At 42.3% G+C, this 20,389-nt stretch overlaps 2 protein-coding genes across 6 annotated transcripts in view; one reads left to right on the top strand and one right to left on the bottom strand.

Moving 5' to 3' along the window:
• Positions 1 to 17,320, bottom strand: part of FGD6 (FYVE, RhoGEF and PH domain containing 6) — a 73,096-nt gene extending 55,776 nt beyond the window's left edge. Inside the window, exons 1-2 of one of the 2 annotated variants that reach the window (XM_074539601.1) lie at positions 17,099 to 17,320; positions 4,338 to 6,756 (exon numbers count right to left, since the gene is read on the bottom strand). In XM_074539601.1, the coding sequence (XP_074395702.1) occupies positions 4,338 to 6,756; positions 17,099 to 17,111 (2,432 nt within the window). In that variant the 5' untranslated portion in view covers positions 17,112 to 17,320. The remainder of the gene's footprint in view (positions 1 to 4,337; positions 6,757 to 17,098) is intronic. The other variant, XM_074539600.1, reaches the window with a different exon arrangement.
• Positions 17,321 to 17,449: 129 nt separating this feature from the next.
• The window catches only part of VEZT (vezatin, adherens junctions transmembrane protein), a 58,052-nt gene continuing 55,112 nt past the window's right edge, over positions 17,450 to 20,389 (top strand). For all 4 annotated transcript variants that reach the window (XM_074539603.1, XM_074539602.1, XM_074539605.1 and 1 more), the window contains exon 1: positions 17,450 to 17,606. In XM_074539603.1, coding sequence (XP_074395704.1) covers positions 17,571 to 17,606 — 36 coding nt within the window. In that variant the 5' untranslated portion in view covers positions 17,450 to 17,570. The remainder of the gene's footprint in view (positions 17,607 to 20,389) is intronic.

The following is a 20,389-nucleotide window of genomic DNA, read 5'->3' as shown; positions in this document are numbered from 1 at the left end:
ATATCTATCAAAAAAAAAATTCAGTAAAAAGAAGACATGGGTATAACACATCCAATACCTAAAATGTATTTTGTGCATTCAAATCTCAGCATAAGGGTTTGAACTTGCAATATTTTAAATGCTATTTAGATCTTGCAGTCTTTTATTAATTTAGTGTTTCTGAATGGGAATTTTGCAATTGCAAAAAAACCCCAAAAAACACAGAAAAAACTCCCAAAAAACATACAAAAAACCTCCACCACAACATCAAAGAGGAACATGCATCAAAGCAAAGTGCTTAACCACACAGATTTCAATATGAAATTATATGAAATTCAATATTCCACGAAGGTTTTCATGGACACTTAATTGACCTCTGGGGACTCAGTCCCCAAAGCAGAATTTAGTACAGAAAATTAAACTTATATTTTGCATTGACATGCTCATTGCTAGAAAACCAATGGATTATTCTAAATCAGCAGGTGTGGGTAAAATACAAAGTAATATTTGATTAAACCAGCGTTGAAATCATAAAGGATTGTTGTCACATGGTACTCTCCCCTCTCCAGGCCTTTCCAAAGAAAAATCCTAGCTGGAAACACAATGTCACAGTCATAAATAAAATAGAAATCATGTACATTTGCAATATCTTCAAGGAACACTGTCAAAAGTAGCCAGTAAATACAGTATGCTATTCCCAGGAGGCTGAAGGAGTAGACTCACTCAACCTAAAATACAACTGCCTTGCATAGGAAAATGTAATACCAAAAGGAAGACCACAAACAAAACTCAAAACAAACAAACAAACCAAAAACCCAAACATTAAAAAAACCCCAAAATCCAGCAATCTCAGGGAGCTGCATTTCCTATTATCTGACTGGATAATAATATTTAAAACTTCTTTTACACTTAACAGAACATTTTCTATCTCACAGCATCTAGTCTTCACTCACTTTGTTTATACAGTACTCATAAAAGCCCATTCATCTAAATTATCCATTTTAAATTGGCAGTTAAACAGGTAGGCTAGACAAAAATAAATAATCCTTTAACACCATTTTAAAAGACTTCTTTTTTGTATAGTGGAAACAAAACATAAACTATCTGCTCCCAAGCTATTGACATTATTTACTTTATTGAGAATATTCCCACGAAGTACGTAACAAAAGCCAAATCCATGACTCTCAGCAGCAGCAGCACCTGTTCCACCTCAGTGGTTCATACACCAGATCAGGACCCTGACTCTCTTCCTTTCAACGCCAAGCCTTCTCTTTTCAGTAGAAAAGAGGTTGACATCAAATATCTCAGAAATTAAATCCTGACAACTGCTACCTACCATTAATTACCCAGGCCTGCCACTTGCATGTAATTCCCTGTGGGAAGGCTCAAGCAAACAATACATAGCTGAATTAAACGTGACATACGAAGTTCAGATAAAAGCGTCAAAAGCTATTACCATTCTCCATTAGAGCATACTGGTTTCACCACATGGGATTGTGAGGAAATTCCTCTGTAAACACCAAAGCATTCAGTACATTATCAAATCTTACTTCTTCCTCCAGAAAGAAATGTAGTGTGAGCTGAAGACACCACCGAACTCTTCTGGTAATGGCAAGATTGGCATCCAGACTTAATATACTGAATATGCTTTTATGACTCGAAGTGTGGGCTATTGGTCTGAATTTCTCAGAACAATCTCATTTGTACATTGGTTTTAATCATAAGACAATTTGCTTTGAGGTCCCCATTAGCAGTGCATTACAGGAATCTGTGTGCCACAATCTATGAAAAAGAGCTGAGTGCATGTTCTGACAGGCTGGGGAAAACGCGAGAGGCAATTATTTCAGTAACAACAGCAGCACTGTTTCTCCAACTGGTTTTATAATACAGCCTGGCCCAGGAAATGATAAAAAGCTCTTACAGAACTATGCAGAAAGGGTAAGACAACATTGATAAGGAAGCTTCAAAGGATTTGAGATAATACTGGATGGGAAAACTGGAGAAGCCGCCTGCCTGGCCCGTCTGGGCGAGGACCCTTCCACCTCCCAAGGCAGAGCCAAAACGAATATTCATCCCTGCTCTCCCAGCAGCACTGATCCAGGTCAGGAGACTACTGTACTGTTGTGAGCCTTTTTTTTTCCCTAGGGATTTCTTTATTCTCTGAAATCTGTTGAAGTAACCACATGCATCACTTGTTTCCTAAGGCAGTTTCCGACTATTTCATTTGATTTAAAATAAACATGTTAATGGGTCTGGTTCTTGTTTTCTATGGGTGCTTTTTAAAGAAAAACAACACAAACCCAGCCAAGGACATCCAATTTAGGAGCAGCTTCAGGTGTAGGGGTGTCAGAGAGACCACTTAAACCCTTATACCACCATTGGTACTGGGGAAGATTTGTGTGGAGAAGAAATAATAAATCTCACAATTTAGCCAAATAAGAAAGCTACAGAATTTCACTTCAGGAGCAACTGCAATCTCACATCTACTATGCTTCATACAGCAATACTATCCTCTTCCTAAAGCTGACAGATATTCACCTGTATTCAGAACAAAGTAACATAAACCAAAATGAGTCACATAAACACATGAAATGCATCCTTATGCAAGTTTGGTCTCACCCTTCTTAGGTACATCAAATTGAGGAAATACCAAGACAACATGGTCAAAATCCCTGAAAGATGCTCTAAGATTAGACTTAAACAAAAAGCATACACTCTGTCAGTGTATACCAAAGACAAAACTACGAAACACCCTGCTGTAAACTATAAACATACTCAACAACCACTTGAATAAATGTACCAGTACCTAGCCCATAACTAGAAATCCTATTTTCCATTATAAGGTTTTACCCTTCCCAACAAACAGACCTATGTTGATAATATTAGCTATATAACAATTAACATAGGATGCCCCTTAAAATATTTGTCTCTTCCTATCTAAGAGAACACAGATTCTTTGGAGCATGTGTTTACTATACACACATCCAAAATGAAACAAAGCTTAGTAACTCTCAGTGAAAAAGGAAGTTAAATGTGACTATGTAGAAGCTAATTAATTTATTCTTGTCATTGTGCATATGTTCTCAAGAGCATGAAGAAGTTTGCAATATACAGGCTCCATATTTGATTCAAATCCTTATTGCTGGTTTGAGATAAATCTTTAGGATCTGTAAGATAAACTGATCAGCTGAAGTTAAGAAATTGCATGATACCATACTGGGACAAAGTGATGCTTTACATGTTACCACACTGACAGACACACTAAGTGATGCTGTTTAGGGAGAGCACATGAGTCTGGCCACTCCCTGTGACTCATTTCTCCTCCCAGCATCCATCACAACAATACAAATATTAAAATATCTATTCCTACCTATTCCATTTAGCAGCCATTTTGGATGTAGAATCACAGAATCATTGAGGTTGGAAAACACCTCAGAGATCATTCAGTCCAGCTGTTAAACCAGCACTGCCAAGTTCATCACTAAACCGTGTCCCCAAGTGCCACAGACAGACATTTCTTGAACACTTCCAGGGACAGTGATTTCCCCACTTCCCTTGGCAGCCTATCCCAAAGAGTGACTGCCCACCCTTTCAGTGAATAAATTTTTCCTAATATTAAATCTAAACCTCCCTGGGGCAAATAGAGGCCGTTTCCTCATATCTATGAACCTGTCCAATCCCTTTTTGAATCTGCTGACATGATCTGTCTCCACTGCCTCCTGAGCTAAAGAAACACAGCAGCAACCTGCAGAGTTACCAAACCCCATCATGCTAATATTCTGTGAGTCACACAGAAACTGTGCACCACTATCACCTTTGCTGGGAGCACAGACAGACTCAGAGGACTCACTGTATTTAGAGAGAGGCAGGAGCTTCTGTTATACCCAAAAAAGCTTTCCAGACCTGATAAAGAATTTGCATAACCAAAAGCTTGTCTGCTCTTCCCAGCTCTATCAACAGATCTAAAAATATATTCATTCCCCCTACAAACCTAGCAACTATGCACTCTTTGGATGGTTATTGCAGTTCACTGTGAGACTGGTAAGGTTCATTACTCCCCACTGAAATATTCTTGAATACAAATACATGACTGTATCTGATTTGCTTTAATTAAACGTGGAAAAGTTTCCCAAATTTTGAGGAATATATGAGGAAAAGCTAGCTTACTTTTCCTTTTGACTCACTGCCAAGTGCAAGGAGTTTTCAAAACAACAAAAGCCTACAGAAAAATATACAGAAACAACTGTCCTGCTGACATTTAATGGAAGAGGTATAGCCTCTCAAGTTATCATTTAAACATACTTAAAACAACAGAGTTACAATGCAGCTGTTTAATTTCCCTTTTCTCTTTATTTTACCTGTCAAGCCTCCAATGCCTGCTTGCAGCTTCACAAGGCTCCTCAAATTCATAGAAGTCAGTGCTCTGGTCTTCCATGCTGCTGGAGTTCTGCCATTCCGAGCAGAGATTTCTCCTAGCACCCATAGCAAAAGGCAAGTTCTCATACTCAGGTATTTCCTCATAGTGGCGCACATTCTCATACTCTGGATCACAAGTGCTGGTTACAGAATTCAGAGGCATTTGGGACAAATTCTCTGCCAAAAGTCCATGTCTTTCTAAAGACTCCAGCCTTTGGTTATTTCGCATCTCAGGCTGACTTCTGTTTCTCTGCCTCTTCTTCTGTAATGCCGGACTACTTATTTCTACAGAATGTGCCTTGGCAGATTTAGCTTTCCTTTCACTGCCTACAGACCCTATGTTACTGTTGTTATTTCCATACCCATTCCCATTGGAAAGGTTGGCAATAGCACTCTCCACTGACTGGCTGCCTTTAGACAGAAATTTTTGGAAGTCGCTTTTCTTTAAGCAAACCGACAGCTTCATGTTCAGAAGCTTTTTCAAACTATTTTTCTTGTGATGGTCTTTGCAGGGCTTGTCTGTCCTGTCCATGTCCACAGCAGAGAGAGACTTGGCCCTAGGCTTCGTCACAACAGTCAGGTGGCTGAAACTGGCAGCAGTTTTTAATGATTCAGAATTTCCTGAAAAGGGAAGAATAGGATGAGGTAACTTCCAGACGGGTTTTTCAGAAGAACGTTTGGGTATGTCACAAGACGAAAGTGCATCCTGCTCCTTGGCTCGTGGATGTGCAAAGGGAGATCCTTCTAGAAGGCTGTTCGATTTGTCTTCACTGCAGGTGTAAGAACTTTTGTCCACAAGCTCTGCCGATGCAGCTTTTTTCAGCAGGCCAGCAGCTGGAAGGCCATGTCTCTGTGGTTTCTTAGGAATAACTTTTGGGGAACTCTCATCCTTTATTTTAAGTTCTTTATTTTCCAAGTTTTGTGGGAAAACATGAAGGCTGTTGACAGCAGGTGAGTGCTGACTGCTTGCCAATTTGACCTGCTTTGGCAAACTCATGGACAGGGTATGACACCTGACAAACTCAGTCCTTTTGTCCACAGCATCTGGCATACTGGTGTCATCTGTTATGTCATCCACCAAGTTATGGTCAGCATTTAAAGAAGATTCAACGTGTCTCCCCAAATCAGGACTTCCGTGTGAAAACTGAGGCAAAAGATTTTGTGAAGCTGACTCTTTCACAGCAGGCTCCTTTACCTGAGACACTATTCCTGCATTGCTTTGAGTTACCTCACATTTTTCAGGATGAAACACTTCTGCATTATTATTATAACACACACTTTGACCAAGGACATTAATTCTTGCTGGCTTTTTTAAGCTTTGGTCCACAACACCATGAGAATCTTTCTCTGAATTCGATGGTTCCTTTGTTCCTTCTCCTGTGCTGTCTATGCCATCCTGACGGACTAGACATGCAGCACGTGGCTTTCTTGGCTTAGGGACAGGAAGCACTTTGGAACTCAGGACTGAAGATGTTTCAGGGGAGGCTTTATCAGCGTCTGCTTTCATCCCTACTTCACCTGAAAACATCCTATTACTACTTAAATTTTCATTCTCTACAGTTTCCTTGTCCAGTGAGGAAGAACAACAGTGATTATTTTCAATCAAACTAGGACAAATTTCAGACATCTGAAACTCACCAGCAATATTCTTACCATCAACATTTTGTTGCTTCCCTTTAACTACTTCAGAAGCTGACGAAGACTGTACAAGTTCCATAAACTCTATTTTAACATCATTCTTGGAACTGCTGCCATTCCCTTTGTCAAATTTGTCTGCATACCTGTGTCTCACAGGACTGCTGTTAGGAAACACACCATGAGTTAGGACATCTTTAAGTTTCTCTTCCAAAATGCTGGCTTTCAAAACCACCTGACTTCTACTTGCCAATTTTTCATTGTGACTATCCCCCAGAGACAGTGCATTTCTTTCACCAAGCTTGATGTTTTCTAAGGTGTCAAAGTGCTCGAGAATGATCTGAGTTTTACAGGTGTTCTCTCCATTTCCAAGTTTATGAAGGCATTCAAATTTGCAAGGTGACACAGGTAGAATATATGCTGTATTTCCAGTACTCCCTTCTGAGGTTTCATTTTTATAGTTCAAATGGTCTAGAGTTTGAGAAGGATCTTCCCTGTGCTCCTCAAAGCTTTTTGTGCTTTTTCGTGCAGACGATGGAGGCTTAACTTCAGGAATGGAGGAGCTCTTGAGAACCTTTGGTTTTGGTGCAATTGCTGGCTTGGTTTTCCTTGCTGCTTGTATCCCACCACAAAGTACAATGTCAGGCTTCGGTGCGACAGGTGGAGGTGCTGCCTTGTGTCCTAGGACAAATTTTGGTTTGGGGGCCACTGGTGGCTTCTTAATTTCTAGGAAGAATGGAAAACAAAGACATTAGTCACCACTGCCCACACAACAACTTCACCTGCAATGGAGCAGTATTAGAAGTTTTGTAACATTTCTGATCCAAAAGAACTCAATGTGTGTATGGTTACATTTTTCTCCTAAAAGCATGCCTTCCTTCCCTAACACCACTCCTTTGCTAGTTGCCTTTCTTTGTTTTAATAGGCATATCAAGAAGTGGTAGGGAAGTTTTCAAAGTCTTTTCATAAACAAACAGTTTAACATAGTATTAGTACATGTACTCCCTCACATGCTAAAGTCTCATGCCAAGAAAAGCAGAGCCTGGTTCTGCAGTTTTCACTGCAATACCCTTTTAAAGTGTTGCAAGTATGTTAAGTGCCACACATATAATAAGCCACAAAGACAATGGGACAGCCAGAATAGTGACTAGGGTAGTTCAGTCCCTTCCTCCACCACTTTGAGAAATGTGTAACCCAAAATTCCTCATTCCCTTGCTCTCTTCTTCAAACAATACTAAGATGAATTACTGTACCAGTTGCAAAATTGGTATATCACTACCAGCAGTTCAGGCAGTCTGTGGTATGGAGTTAGTGCAGTAATTTGTAGCAAGGCGTACCTTTCCATTGTAAAACACTATTTCTGTGCCTTGTACAAAATTACTCTTCCCAACTTGTCTGACCTAGAAACAGTCACCACTATTAGGAATTACAACACACTTGGCACAACAAGATGACAAATCCTGGGCAGAGTGTAAGTGTACAGCACTCAGGAAAAGGAGCTCATGAGGAACTTAGAGATTGTGGAGTTTTGAACCAGTTGTTTGAGTAGTTTTGGGGTTTTTTGTTTGCTTGTGTTGTGGTTGCTTTTTTTTAAAGTATGCCTGAAATATTTGAATATTTCAGATTATTTATGACCAATTCATTTCCATATGCTGGAATATTTTCAGATTTCTAAGAGCACTGAGTGCTTTTTATATGTGCACATTTATAAAGTAAACAAGCTTCTTGTACTGTTTATATATTACCTCTGTATTTACTACCATTATTTTGATCAATATTTTAGTATACTTTCAGTAAGTCATATACATGTTAAATAACAACCTCAAGAAAACACATTAGTTAATGTTTCACATGCAAATAGATGAGGTAAGCCATGGATTTATTGTTCCCTTTGAAGTGTGGGTTTGGTGTTTGGTTGTGTTTTACCACCACTATTACTATAGATATGCACTATATCTTAATCTCTAGCTTAGATTAGAATGAAGTTTCAAAGTTTAGGTTTGTTTTGTGGGGATTTGTTTGTTTGAAGGAAATCTAGATGGGTAAAATAAATTTTTAAAAAAGGGCAGTGCTGTGGTGTGTTCTTAAGTTTGTTAGTTTGCTCCCCCCATTTTCTGTATTACTTCCTGCTGCTACCCTGCCAGTTAGGTTGCTATGGAAATGAAACTGCTCCTCCCTTGGTTTCTCTTATAAAGTGAAAGTTGTTTCCTCCTTGGGGTCAGTCAATCACTCCTTTTCTCCTCCCAGGTTTCGAGATTTTTTTTTTCTCTGGGAGTTATGGTTGGCTGTAGCCCCGGAGCCCCTCCTATAATTTATAACAGTTGGTTACTTTAGTATATCAGTTATGTTTTGTACCTCCAAATATGTATTTCTATTGGATAGCCAAGTTTCCCTGCCTTCTTCCCCCCTTTTCCCTTAAAACCCTCTCCTGCCCCACACTGGGCGCCACTCTGCGCGGGGGCGTGAACGGCCCTGGCATCCGGCTATCTGGTGAGGGGCGAAGGCCAGGGCCCCTGCGCATCAGAAAACAGCCCCCCTCGGCGTCTTGGCCTTGGGCTGAGCTGGGGGATAGCTTGGAGCAGCGCGGTGAGAGATGAATTAGGAGGCGACTACTTGCTGGGGGTAAACTGTTGGTTTATTACAGAAGAACCAACAAGGAGGGGAAACACCCAGCAAATGGCCCCGAACAGGGGGCAGGAGAGGGTTTTAAGGGAAAAGGGGGGAAGAAGGCAGGGAAACTTGGCTATCCAATAGAAATACATATTTGGAGGTACGAAACATAACTGATATACTAAAGTAACCAACTGTTATAAATTATAGGAGGGGCTCCGGGGCTACAGCCAACCATAACTCCCAGAGAAAAGAAAATTCTCGAAACCTGGGAGGAGAAAAGGAGTGATTGACTGACCCCAAGGAGGAAACAACTTTCACTTTATAAGAGAAACCAAGGGAGGAGCAGTTTCATTTCCATAGCAACCTAACTGGCAGGGTAGCAGCAGGAAGTAATACAGAAAATGGGGGGAGCAAACTAACGAACTTAAGAACACACCACAGCAGGGCAGATGCCCTCAGTTGCAACTATTTCCTAAACAGCAAGCCACTGCTCTAAGCAGAGGGAGAAACTGTAAAATCATGTTTTTCTAGGACATGAATCACTAAATGGTACCCAGACTGCCTCTACCTACACTTAGAATGGCTGCCCTTGCTGTCACTATATTAGTGAAGAGATAAAACTCTGTCTCTGATGGCAGAGACAATTTTTAAGAAATTTTACAAGAGGGAATCCAGAATTTCTTTCCAAAGGTACAGCTCCCTAAAGCCACTGACAACAGTGACCCAACTGCAACTTACTTCTAAGGTTATCCCACCTTCTGCATCCCATCTAAAGGCAGGTGTCAAACCCACAGGGAAATGAATCAACAATTTGCTAGGAAAAAATAAAATTAACTCTTTAGGTGAGTAACTAGTGATCCTGATGAGCAAAAGAGAGCTGTACACCCACTTTCAGACAAGTCAACTGCTTATTCAACTGGAATATGAAGTGATGACAATAAAGGAGCCTGTGTTCCATGGTAGAAAAACAAAGAAGGGATGCCCAGTTTGTCACAGAACACAACAGAGTAGTAGACCTGGGCCATGCTCAGCAATATTTACTAAGTTGTTAAAGCTCCCTGGAAGCAGCAGAGAGACATACTGCTTTGGAACCCTTCCTGATGCCCAAGTGAGAGAAACAGACTGACAAGGATATGGGACATTAAACACTGCCTAGGTAACCAATATCCTGTGGATTATTTTCCCCACACATAAACCAAAGTTCATAAACCTTGCAAGTTTCTCTCTCTATGGTGGGAGTGCCTTGCATTTGGATACCACCAAACTAGATAACTCTGCAGGGCTTTTAACTAGTATTTATTAGGGAGCACATTCAGAAGTTAGGATGTGATACCATTACTTGAATATAAATTATCAAATTATCCCCCATGGTTTTATTAAAACTAAACCATGAAAGTGTAAAGAAAAGCAAAGCAAACAGAACAGTCTCTAAGCCAGTAGAGGAAACCTGGATAATGAATAGAGCAGAAAAATTTGTTTCTGATAATAAGTGCAATTCAACGTGATTTCTGAAGCCTACTAGAATTTTTCAAATTACTTCAATGTTACAAAGCATTCAGGCAGACAGAAGAGACCAGCAAATTGTGTGGGATAATAAAGACAGCACTGTCTGCTTTAAACTGATTGCACATTACATCTAGAGTAGATATGGGTCAATGTACTAAGAGGCACATTACAGTCTCGGTACCAACACAGATCTGCAGTCAACCATCAGAAAGGAATGCGATGAAGAGCCCTTTCAAACATAAATGTGATGTGAGAGGAAAGGCTCCAAGAAGGAATGCATACCAGTAGTTTTCCTCAACGAAATATCTTGAAGTTTCTGAAGAATACAAGCAATGAAAAAAATCACAGCAGCTGACAAGGGTGAAAGTATAGTAGATTGACATTAGAAATTGAGAATCAAAGTTCAGTATAAACTAATTCAATTCATTGTTGGATGAAAAACACAGTTCTACATAACAGTGCTCTAAAAGGGATAATTTCCCATCCAGAATAGAAAAAACATCTAAGTAGGAGGCAACTGTTATATATAAAGGTGTAAGGAATGACTGGAAGTCATATGAGAATGACTTTTTGCTAAATGGCAAGCAAAAGCAAGGTAAAAAACAATAAATATAATCAAGGAAATGTTATAGAGCAAATGCATGGGGTAGTTAGTTGTTTGGACAGAGGGCTTTTTCCTGGTGCCATATGGAACTAGCTGTTCACCTAAGGACAGAGATGGTTGGTTATGCTTAGGAGAGTAAAAATTGAAGAGAATTTGGGAATCATTGTACATAGTTATTTTATAAGAGCTCCATGCAGGTCTGAAGCTAAGCAGTAAATAATCTGCTAAGTATAAAAGATGAAGGGAGTTGAAAATATTTCTGTACATGCTACCTACCAGTCTGTTAGCAAAATGCAATGTCACCTTCCAGCAATCTTAGAAATAACTACAGAAGCATCCAAGGTCTAAAAGTTATGCTTCAAATCCCAAGGAAGCTCATCCTAGTTAACCAAGAATTTAAAAACTAGGATGGTAATAGAATATATACTTATGCACATGTGAAAGGTTTTGGGTAACAGATGGTTCTTGAATCACAAAAAAAAATCCCCAAAACCAAAAAAAAAAACCCACCTAACCCTGATGAAATTCCATATTTGACCACTGAGGTTTGACATGCTCAAACTAGAAAGAAAACTCTAAATCTTATGAAAACTAAAGGATAATTAACTACAGAAATATCTCACCTAGTGTTGTGGGGAGCCACAAGAACTTACAGGCAACCTAAACTCACTTTCTGACATGTGTAGAGTTTTCAGAGGGAACTTTGGACTTGACATTGGATTCTCTAGCCTGTCATACTCAGGAAATTAGAGAATCACTATGATTTTCCCCACTCCCACCTCAAACCTTAACCCATTTCTCAAAGAGAATCCCTGCATCCAGGGATTCCAGTAATAAATGCAAATCTGAGTAGAAATATAAAATTTGATTTGCATAAACAGATGAAATGTTTTGGAGCCAGAGAAACTGTCAAAGAGATATCCTCCAACCTGTTTGACTATGCAAAGGAAGAAATCCATAAATAAAGTGCAATGCTGCCATCACCAACAGGAAATCTGCTGCTCACACAGGAACAGCCAATACCAGGCTCAGTGCTGAAGGAAAAAAGTGCTTAAAAACACCAACACCTAACCCCCTTAGAAAAAGTAGATTTCAAAGGGCATTCCTTGTCTAACAACAAATTGCCATTAGCAGTACCTAGGCAGATCAATGCACATGCTTTCTGTCTGACTTCAGGTCACAGCACACAAACAGATTTATCTCTCTGGTGAATTACATCCTTCAGCACGCTGAGGAAAAAGCAACACCCATTCTCATCCTGCTGATCTCCTCTGTGACCAACACTTGTTATTGCCTGGCTGGTGACTGCTCCTGTTCTTCCTCTGATTTGTTTCAGAGGAGGATGAGAACATCCTGACACAACTTCTACTCTCAGTCTTTTGACCCTAAAGCGCTGCCCATTTTTGTTCTTCAGATGATAGAATTTGACAACTGAGGACCTCACTTAAAAACACTTGTGTGTCTTCTCCTATGCACTATCATGAGAATGAACAGAAAAGCCAATAAGATATTGCAATCTTAAGCATTATTAATGCACAGCTTTAAATCCTTCTCAAATTTTTACCTCTTGTTCTTTTCCCTGCCCTACATAGGAACAAGGAGAAACAATGATATGTGAAGGTGAACTGAGGCAAAAAATCAGACAGAACTACCCCATCTGCAATAAACCCTACTGTTGCTAAAGGAGTGTATTTCCCAGGTAACCTTTATGCCAATACCTTGGAGATCATGTTAACAGCTTCCATATTTTGGAACAACAAAAGAACGGGAACAAGTCATGTTGACTTGCATCTGTCCATGAAAAGGGGACAAATGGGTCTAGGCACTATCAAGCTGATATAACTTGATATTCCCTTCCTTACAACGCCTCATATGAACAGAGATTCTCCTTGTGGTATTCAGGATGCTCTATGGACTATCTCAAGTCACCTGGGCAGGATCCTGCAACCTGCCCTAAAGCAATGCCCCTTCTGAACTACAAAACAGTAGGAAGAAAGTAAAACAATAAATCACTGTGCCATCAGATTTTGACAGCAGCTCAGCCTAAGCTTAAGAAAAGGGCACACAATCAAATTACTATGGGGTAAGCAAAGGTGTGAATTTAACAAATCAGCTACTTTATAGAAGCTGGTCATATGAATACTCTTTATCTTACACACAATATATATGGCAGTTTATTTCTTTGGTGTAACCTAGAAGGTTTATTCCTTATCTGCAACTTAAAAGGTTACATATATTTCACATACTACTTGACAAATCTATTTCACACACACTAGGAAAAGAAAAGGGCTTCAAAGAGCTACCACGCAGCAGCTGGCCCAAAGCAAATACATGCATTGGCTTTCTTGTGGCACCTTGTTTGCATATGCACACTCAATTCTCAGATACAGCAAATCACATCTGTAGGCTACATATGAAAATGATGCAATGCCCAGAAGGTATCTACCAAGAGCTCAATGGGCTGTTTTTTCTCACATGAAGAAAGAGCTTGCTCCAACAGCCAATTTGCTGTTCCTGAGACTATTTTGGGCACAAAACCCTACAACTCAGTCTGGAAACAAGAAAGCCAATCTTGCTTTTAAGGAACATGTAGGGAGAAAGAGAATTACTGCTATGTTTGGGATATGCTGAGAGATTATTGCACTGGCACTCAATACACTGCAGAAAGAAACACATAAATATTCTAAAAATCCTGTTCTCCAGCAGCCTAAATTTTAAACTCATTACAAGGCTTTTCAGGTCAATTACTTTGTTTTCAGTTACAAAAAGAAAGTTTCATTAGGTAAACACCTCAAAAAAGTATTGTGTGATCATTAATTTATTTCCTGCAAATGTTTATTTATTTTCTCATTATGGAGAGGCTCTGATTTTCTCAGGTGCCACAATGCTCAAAAGAAACAAAAAAAAGGAATGAGTCATAACATCCCGGAAGATAACACATGTAGTTTTTAAAGTACAAGGGAAAACTGAGGTTTCCAAGCCACTAGTTTTAGAAAACATCCTAATTAAACTGCAAAAGGAAAACATCCATTTCAAAATCTTAGGTTGTTCACTGACTTATTGAAATAAAACAGGAAAGTTAGGGATAACTTCAGAGCAAGGACAAGAGATGAATAAACAACCTTTTAAGATCACATGCAGAGACAGAGCTGAGTAACTCTAATGAGACTTGACACATTCGAGGGTTAAAGGGACATTAAACGCTGCAGGCCTCGTTTTTTTTCAATCCTTGAAAGCAATGAAGTTTGATTGGAAAAGTCATGTTGATTTTGTTTATTCTGTTCCTGCTATGTTTTTTTCCATTTGAACTACATTTCTGACATTAAAATACATTTTTCTCATTGTTGTTGTCAAATCCAATTTCAAGCCCAAGTTATACATTCTGCCCACATTAAATAAGCTCTATAGATTCACATATAAGGACCGTTTCTTCAGCAAGAAATAATAAATGTCAAACTCATAACTCTGAGCTTTTGTTTTTTCCTTTTAAAGGCAAAGCACATACTTGAAGCCAGCATAATACTTTCAGGCAGAAATGAGTAAATGGACATTCATTGGCATCGTGGATGTAGTGTGTATATATATAACTATATCTTGTGCAGTGCATGAGAAAGCAATGGCAGGAGCATAGGTGTAAGTGAAGACTGAAACTAACATATGGGTTGATCACTACAATGAGATAATCTTCAAATTGTATAGAAGTATTTTTTAGATGTGCTACAGTTCCTTAGCTGCAACAATTCCCGACTTACATACACTTTTTAAAACATGTAAGCAACAGCTGTGGCAGAACTCCATCATGGAATTATGTTAGTTCTGGACTGAGATGTAACTGAAACAATTCTGGAGAGGAAATAGAAAAGATACCCAGCAAGACACTGAATATGCACTGCATTATTTAGAAAGGCAGAAGGTAAGCTGCAGCAAGGTTAAGGCTGGGTTATCAACCTCAGACCTTTTGGAACTTCTGTCTTTGGGGAGCAGCTGTGTTTGGGTTTTCTCCCCATACCATAGTCCCTCAAATAGCACAGTATCTCTCTTAGAGAAAAGCCCTGCATATCAAGCATACACCTGCAAATGCAATTTTAAAAAAAAAAATTAAAGCAATACAGATGACAGTGTACCATGTTGCTTTGTCCTAAAGGTACATTAAAAGAAGAATCAAGAGAGGCACTTAGGTCCCTCAAGTCAAACTGAAGGAAAGATTTCTAGCATTTCAAGTTCCACCTGAAGCCTTCACAGACAATAACATTTTTACAGAAACGCTGTATTACCAACCAGTTGTCAGAAAACTATCTGAGTAAGAAGTGAATTCACAATTAAATAATTTCAATGTAGGAAATAGATTCTATAGAACACAAGACTGAAATTCAAATACAGGGGTTGTTATGTTTTTTATGAACAATAGCTTTGTAAAGAATGCCTGTATATTACAGGCACTAAGTTCTGCAGCAATACCAAGAGAGGGATATTAAACCTTCAGAACTGTCTTCTGGAAGTCTTCAGCCTTTTCATACCCTGCCTAGGAACTCCTTAACTGAAATGTCAAAGGCTGTCATGATGCTGTCAGCAGGATCATGAATCTCTAATCTTGTTTCACCTGTTCCCCATGTATTTTATCTTCACATAATACATCACACACAAAATACTCTTCACCCCCTCTCAAATACCCCTCATCTTCCCTCTTTATGCCCCAGTACTCTTTATGCCTTCGTCTTGAAAAACTTGCTAAAATTTAGATTGGTCATGAAACTGTCCCACTTTCTCATATTCCTCAGTATCCCTTTTTCTGTTTTGCTTACTTTGTTCACCAGAACCCCATTGTCCTCACCTTCCCCATAAACACCACCACAATGTACACTTAAAACCGATTTAGTCACACCATCTAAGATCTAAAAGTCATGAAATCACTGTTAAGTACTGAAAACTACCCAACTTTCTGAAACTTAGTACGTATCAAATTTTAACAGCCCAGCTCTTGAGCACCCCCTAACACTTATGTGCACAGCTGTTTAACTCTTAAAAGATCAGCGTGAACTGCCCAATCAGCAGCACTACTAAAAACGGGAACATACAATGCAGCTGGTTAAGCAGCGATAACCTGCTTTATTACATGCTTTTCAAAACCTAAACAAAACCACTTCTGTCAAATGTATTAAAAATGGAAATGCTTTAAACGAAGCAGAAAGATGCATTAAATCGCTTTTCATTTTGCAGTAAATTCTGATTAGCTGTGAGAGGTCAGATAACTTAATTAACGCTGGAGTCAATAACAAGTTGACATACTTGAGAGGCAAACACTAAGAATTAGGTAGATATTTTTGCTTGATAACTGTGTATTGCTTTTTCTTTAGAACACCCACCACCACCCCAATCCTTACAGGAAGCACTTTGCTGCTTCCCGTTTAACCCTACAATTAGCTATGTTTCCATCCAATACATCATAATTTACACGACATGTTTTCAATGCAGAAACGACTCCTGTTAGGCAGATAAGAAAGGCATCTACTAATCTAGCAGATGCCTGAACAAAAGCGCTAAGTTAGCACACCACCGTGCAAGCAAATATAAATAGGAGCAATTCCCTTCAACACGGGGTGCTCTTGTTCTGAACCAGGAATTTGCCTTGGAGCTCTTTTAGTCAGTAAATTGGCAGCGGTCAAGAAACGGGGGAGGAAAGGTAAGGAAAGCACTGAAGTAGGTCAGTTCCAAGCCGCAGCTGGAAAGGCCAGCAGCGAACGCTTTCCAGCACCCCCGCGGGGCTCCTGCGAGCAAGGTCCCGGCCAAGGCAGGTACATCCCAAGCAAAGCCGCAGCTGACAAACTCTCGCAGCTCCGCGGAGTCACACGGAGCGACAGCCGGAGCCCCGGCGCTGGCTCTCCTGGCACAGCCCGGCCCCCAGCAGCTTTCCCCGGCCGTGAGCTCAGCCGGGTCGCAGGGACCCGCTCGGACACGCGGGCGGCGAGCCCGGCTCAGCCCGGGCAGCCCCAGCCCCGGGCAGGACGTGCCCGCACGGCCCCGCGGCCAAACGTGCCGAGGGGTGCGGGGAGCCCGCAGAGAACCCCGGGGAGGGCTGTGCCCCGAGCCGGGTGCGCCCCTCACCGCTCCGACCGCTCCCCGCCCGCCTCCCGGCGCTACCCCCGGAGCGAGCCGAGGGCGCAGCCGGGACAGGGAGCGCACCGGCGGCTCCGGCTGCAGTCTGGCAACAAGAGCCCCTCATGCCCGCGTCCCCGCCGCCGCGGGGCGAGCGAGGCGACGCTGTCCGGCCGCGGGGGCACGCGGACTCCCCGCCGGCCGCCGGCTGGGCGGAAACCGCCGCTCCCCAAAGTTTCCCCGGGCACTCACCGGCGGAGCTCATGGTGCTCCCCAGGCGCGGAGCCGCGCTTGCCCTCGTCCCTTACGCCACGGCCCCTCTGAGGGCCGAGGAGAAGGAGCCCATTGTTCCCCCGCGCAGCCACCCAGCCGGAGGAGCAGCCGGAGCAGGAGCAGCTCCCCCCGCCCGCCACAGCCGCATCCCACCCCGCGGCCGCAGCACACGGAGCGCCCTCAGACGCCGCCCGCCGGCGCCCCCTACTGGCCACCCCTGCCGGGCCTTGGCCCCGCCCCGCCCCCGCTGTCTCCTCCCCGCCCCGCCCCTGCCCCATCCGCCCCGCCCACATGGCGCCCGAAAGCGGGCGCTCGCTATGCTTTCTGGGAGCTGTAGTTCTCCCCGGCGCCATGCTGCGCCCGGCGGGCGGGGCGGGGCCAGGCGCCCGGCGGCACGGCGGACTCGGTTTCCCAGCGTGCCCGCGAGGAGGGGGTGGCATGGCGGGCAAGGATGACACCGGAGTTCGACGAAGAAGTGGTGTTTGAGGTGGGCGCGGGGCGACCCGGCGCGGGCTGGCCCTGGTGCCTTCGCCCCTCGTTGCGCCGCGGCCCCCGGGGGCGGCGTGCACCGGGCGGGCCGGGGGGGCGCGGGGCGCCAGGCGGGCGCGGGGCCCGGCCCAGGGCAGCGCCCGCCGCGGGCGAGCAGCGTCGGGCGGGACCGGCGAGAGCGGCGGGTCGGGGCGGTGCTCGGCGTGTCCCGCGGCCCGGAGTAGCCCGGGGCCAGCGCCGCGCCCTGCGCGCAGTCCGAGGGCGGGACGGCTCAGCGGGGCCGGCCGGCGCGGCACCGCCGCACAAAGGATCGCCCGGCCCCGCTGTCGGGCGGCCGCGGTGGGAGGTGTCGCGGGGCCCGGGGCGGCGGCGGGTCCCCAAGAGCCACCCGTGAGCACCGCCGGGCTGAACTGCGGGGTCAGCGCACAGCGAGCGAACAGCTAAAAAATTCTGCTTCAGTCGGGGTCACTCGCGTAAAAGGTGTCTTTCTGCACGCAACTGTGCAGCGAGCACTGGAACCGCTTTCTCTCTGTGGTGTTTGTTATTAGTGGCTTTGCATAAACCGTGTCTAGTTATATCACGTCTTGTTAGAGCTACAATATCATCTTGGCCTTATTGAAATAATAGTGGCTAAATATATCAGCTGTTGGGGTTCGGTAACAAAATCCAGTCCGTTTGCAGCGGGTGAGTGTAATTGTATCTTAATGGAGGGCGCACCTGGTGTTGCAGGTGTACAGAGTGGTTATAAAGAAATGCTCTTATAAAATTAGTAATTATTATAATAGCAATAAGGCTTCTCCTTTAACCAGGATGCAAAACACTCCTTACATAAGCAATTATTTTTTTTCTCAGCCGCGTAAGCAGTATATTTTTAGTCTTTAGTCCATGCCACAAAGTTTTGTGTTCATCCACAACCAACTTCGGATCCTAACAATAAGATTTATTGTTTATGTTACTGATACATTAATTTGCTTCCTTTCATACTATTAATCTGGGGTGAGAATTTATTTCACAAGTATAATGCCTGCCCTCTGCATTTCTATCTTCAGTAGAAGTGGTACTTGTTTTACAGTTTCACAGTTTTCCAGTTCATGCAGCAACTTCCATTTTGATTGATAAATTTCTGCTGCATAGAGAGAAAAAGGTCTCCTTGCATATATACTCTTCATTATTATCCTTGTGTTTTGGGAAAGGACTTCAATCACTAATAAAGGCTCTTGGGTACATTTACTGTACCAAGTGTGTGTGTGTGTGTGTATCCATGCACACTTACAGGTACACTGAATGACACAGTAACAGATCTGTCATATATCCTGGTATATCGCAATAAAATCAGAAAAGCAACAGTAGGACAAATACAGGCTGTTTGGGTTGGCTGATTGGCTGGACTACAAAACTGGGTGGGCTGCCAACTCATAAAAATGGGTACTGTGAAATACACACCAAAATTATCTTCAGGAGTACTCAGCAGGGTTCATGCTATCCTAAAATGAAGCCTCCACAGAGAATTATGAGCATACTTCACACGAGCCAGAGATAGGAATTGGCAAGGAGCCAAAAAAAGCATTGGGGTAGTTAATGTTACAACGTACTTGTATTTTTAATTTTTGTTTTCTTGGGTCTCACACTCTCCCCCTTAATTTTTTGCCATTTCTGGTAAGCAACTGCATTTTTTTTTCTGCACCTCAGTAGGTCACTTCCCATGTTCTTCAGCAATCACTGTTGCAAGAAGCTTTTAGCCTTTAGACCTCAGTTGCTGTGAACAGCTGCTTTCTCTGTGCATTTGGAGCTCCCTTCAGCAAGATACCAATGGATGTTATAAGGGGTGGTGGTGTGCTAACAAATACATAATCAGGAAAGAAGTGTCTTTCACGTGCCTCATACCCAAAAGGATGGAAGCAAATGAGATATACTTCATGTGTTCCAGGTTATTTTTTGCATGGTTTTTTGGGTCATAGCTCTGTCCAGCTGGCCCTGAAGACATCAATAACAGATGTCCACATTAAAAATTTTGCAGCATCAAACAGATGATAGCCTGCTGATAAATATTTCTGAGCTTCCAAGGACCAATAATTTTTCTCATTATCCAAGTATCTTTTACATTAATTTATCTTTGAAGGCAAAGCAGCACAAACACCTCATTCCTGCTCTGGGAGAGCAGTGTTTTCCATCAAGTTCAAATGCCACTGCAGATCATCATGATTGAACAATAGTGAATGAAGGGCAGTTACTCTGTCCACTAAATGCTGCCATATTCTATCCAATTTATAAATTAATTCCTGCAGCAGCCAGCAATTTTTATTCACTGACTCAATAGTCCCAGCACTTCAGTTCTTGCATTTGTTACAAGCAGCTTCTCTTCTAATTAAAATACTGCAAACACAGTGGGGAGGAGCAGAACTCAAGAAACACAGAGGTGCCCCTGGTATGTTGGGCCTGGCCTTGTCTAGCCAGCAGCATGACAAATTAAAAATTGTGGCAGTGTAGAGCAGATTATACTAAACAATGGTGGAACAATAAATGGTGTTCTTTATTAGTGGGTGTCTGAATTTATTAAGGGAGATCATGAGATTATAAATTGACATTAAGTTGCTTAAGATGAGTTTTTATACAAAACCTGGAAGACCACCATGCTGCAGTTACAGTGTATCTTGGAATCCTCTGCAAATTTTCAGCATTTTGTGTATTTGTATGAGACTGGAATTGTGTTAGGTTTCTTATTGTTGTGTGGACAATGTGATCTCCTTCTTGTTCTATTTTTTTTTTTTAATGTATACATTC

Source organism: Zonotrichia albicollis, chromosome 4 (assembly GCF_047830755.1).
Source record: "Zonotrichia albicollis isolate bZonAlb1 chromosome 4, bZonAlb1.hap1, whole genome shotgun sequence".
Lineage (NCBI taxonomy): Eukaryota > Metazoa > Chordata > Aves > Passeriformes > Passerellidae > Zonotrichia > Zonotrichia albicollis.
Note: the sequence above shows the minus strand (reverse complement) of the source record. Positions and strands in the feature narration are given on the sequence as shown.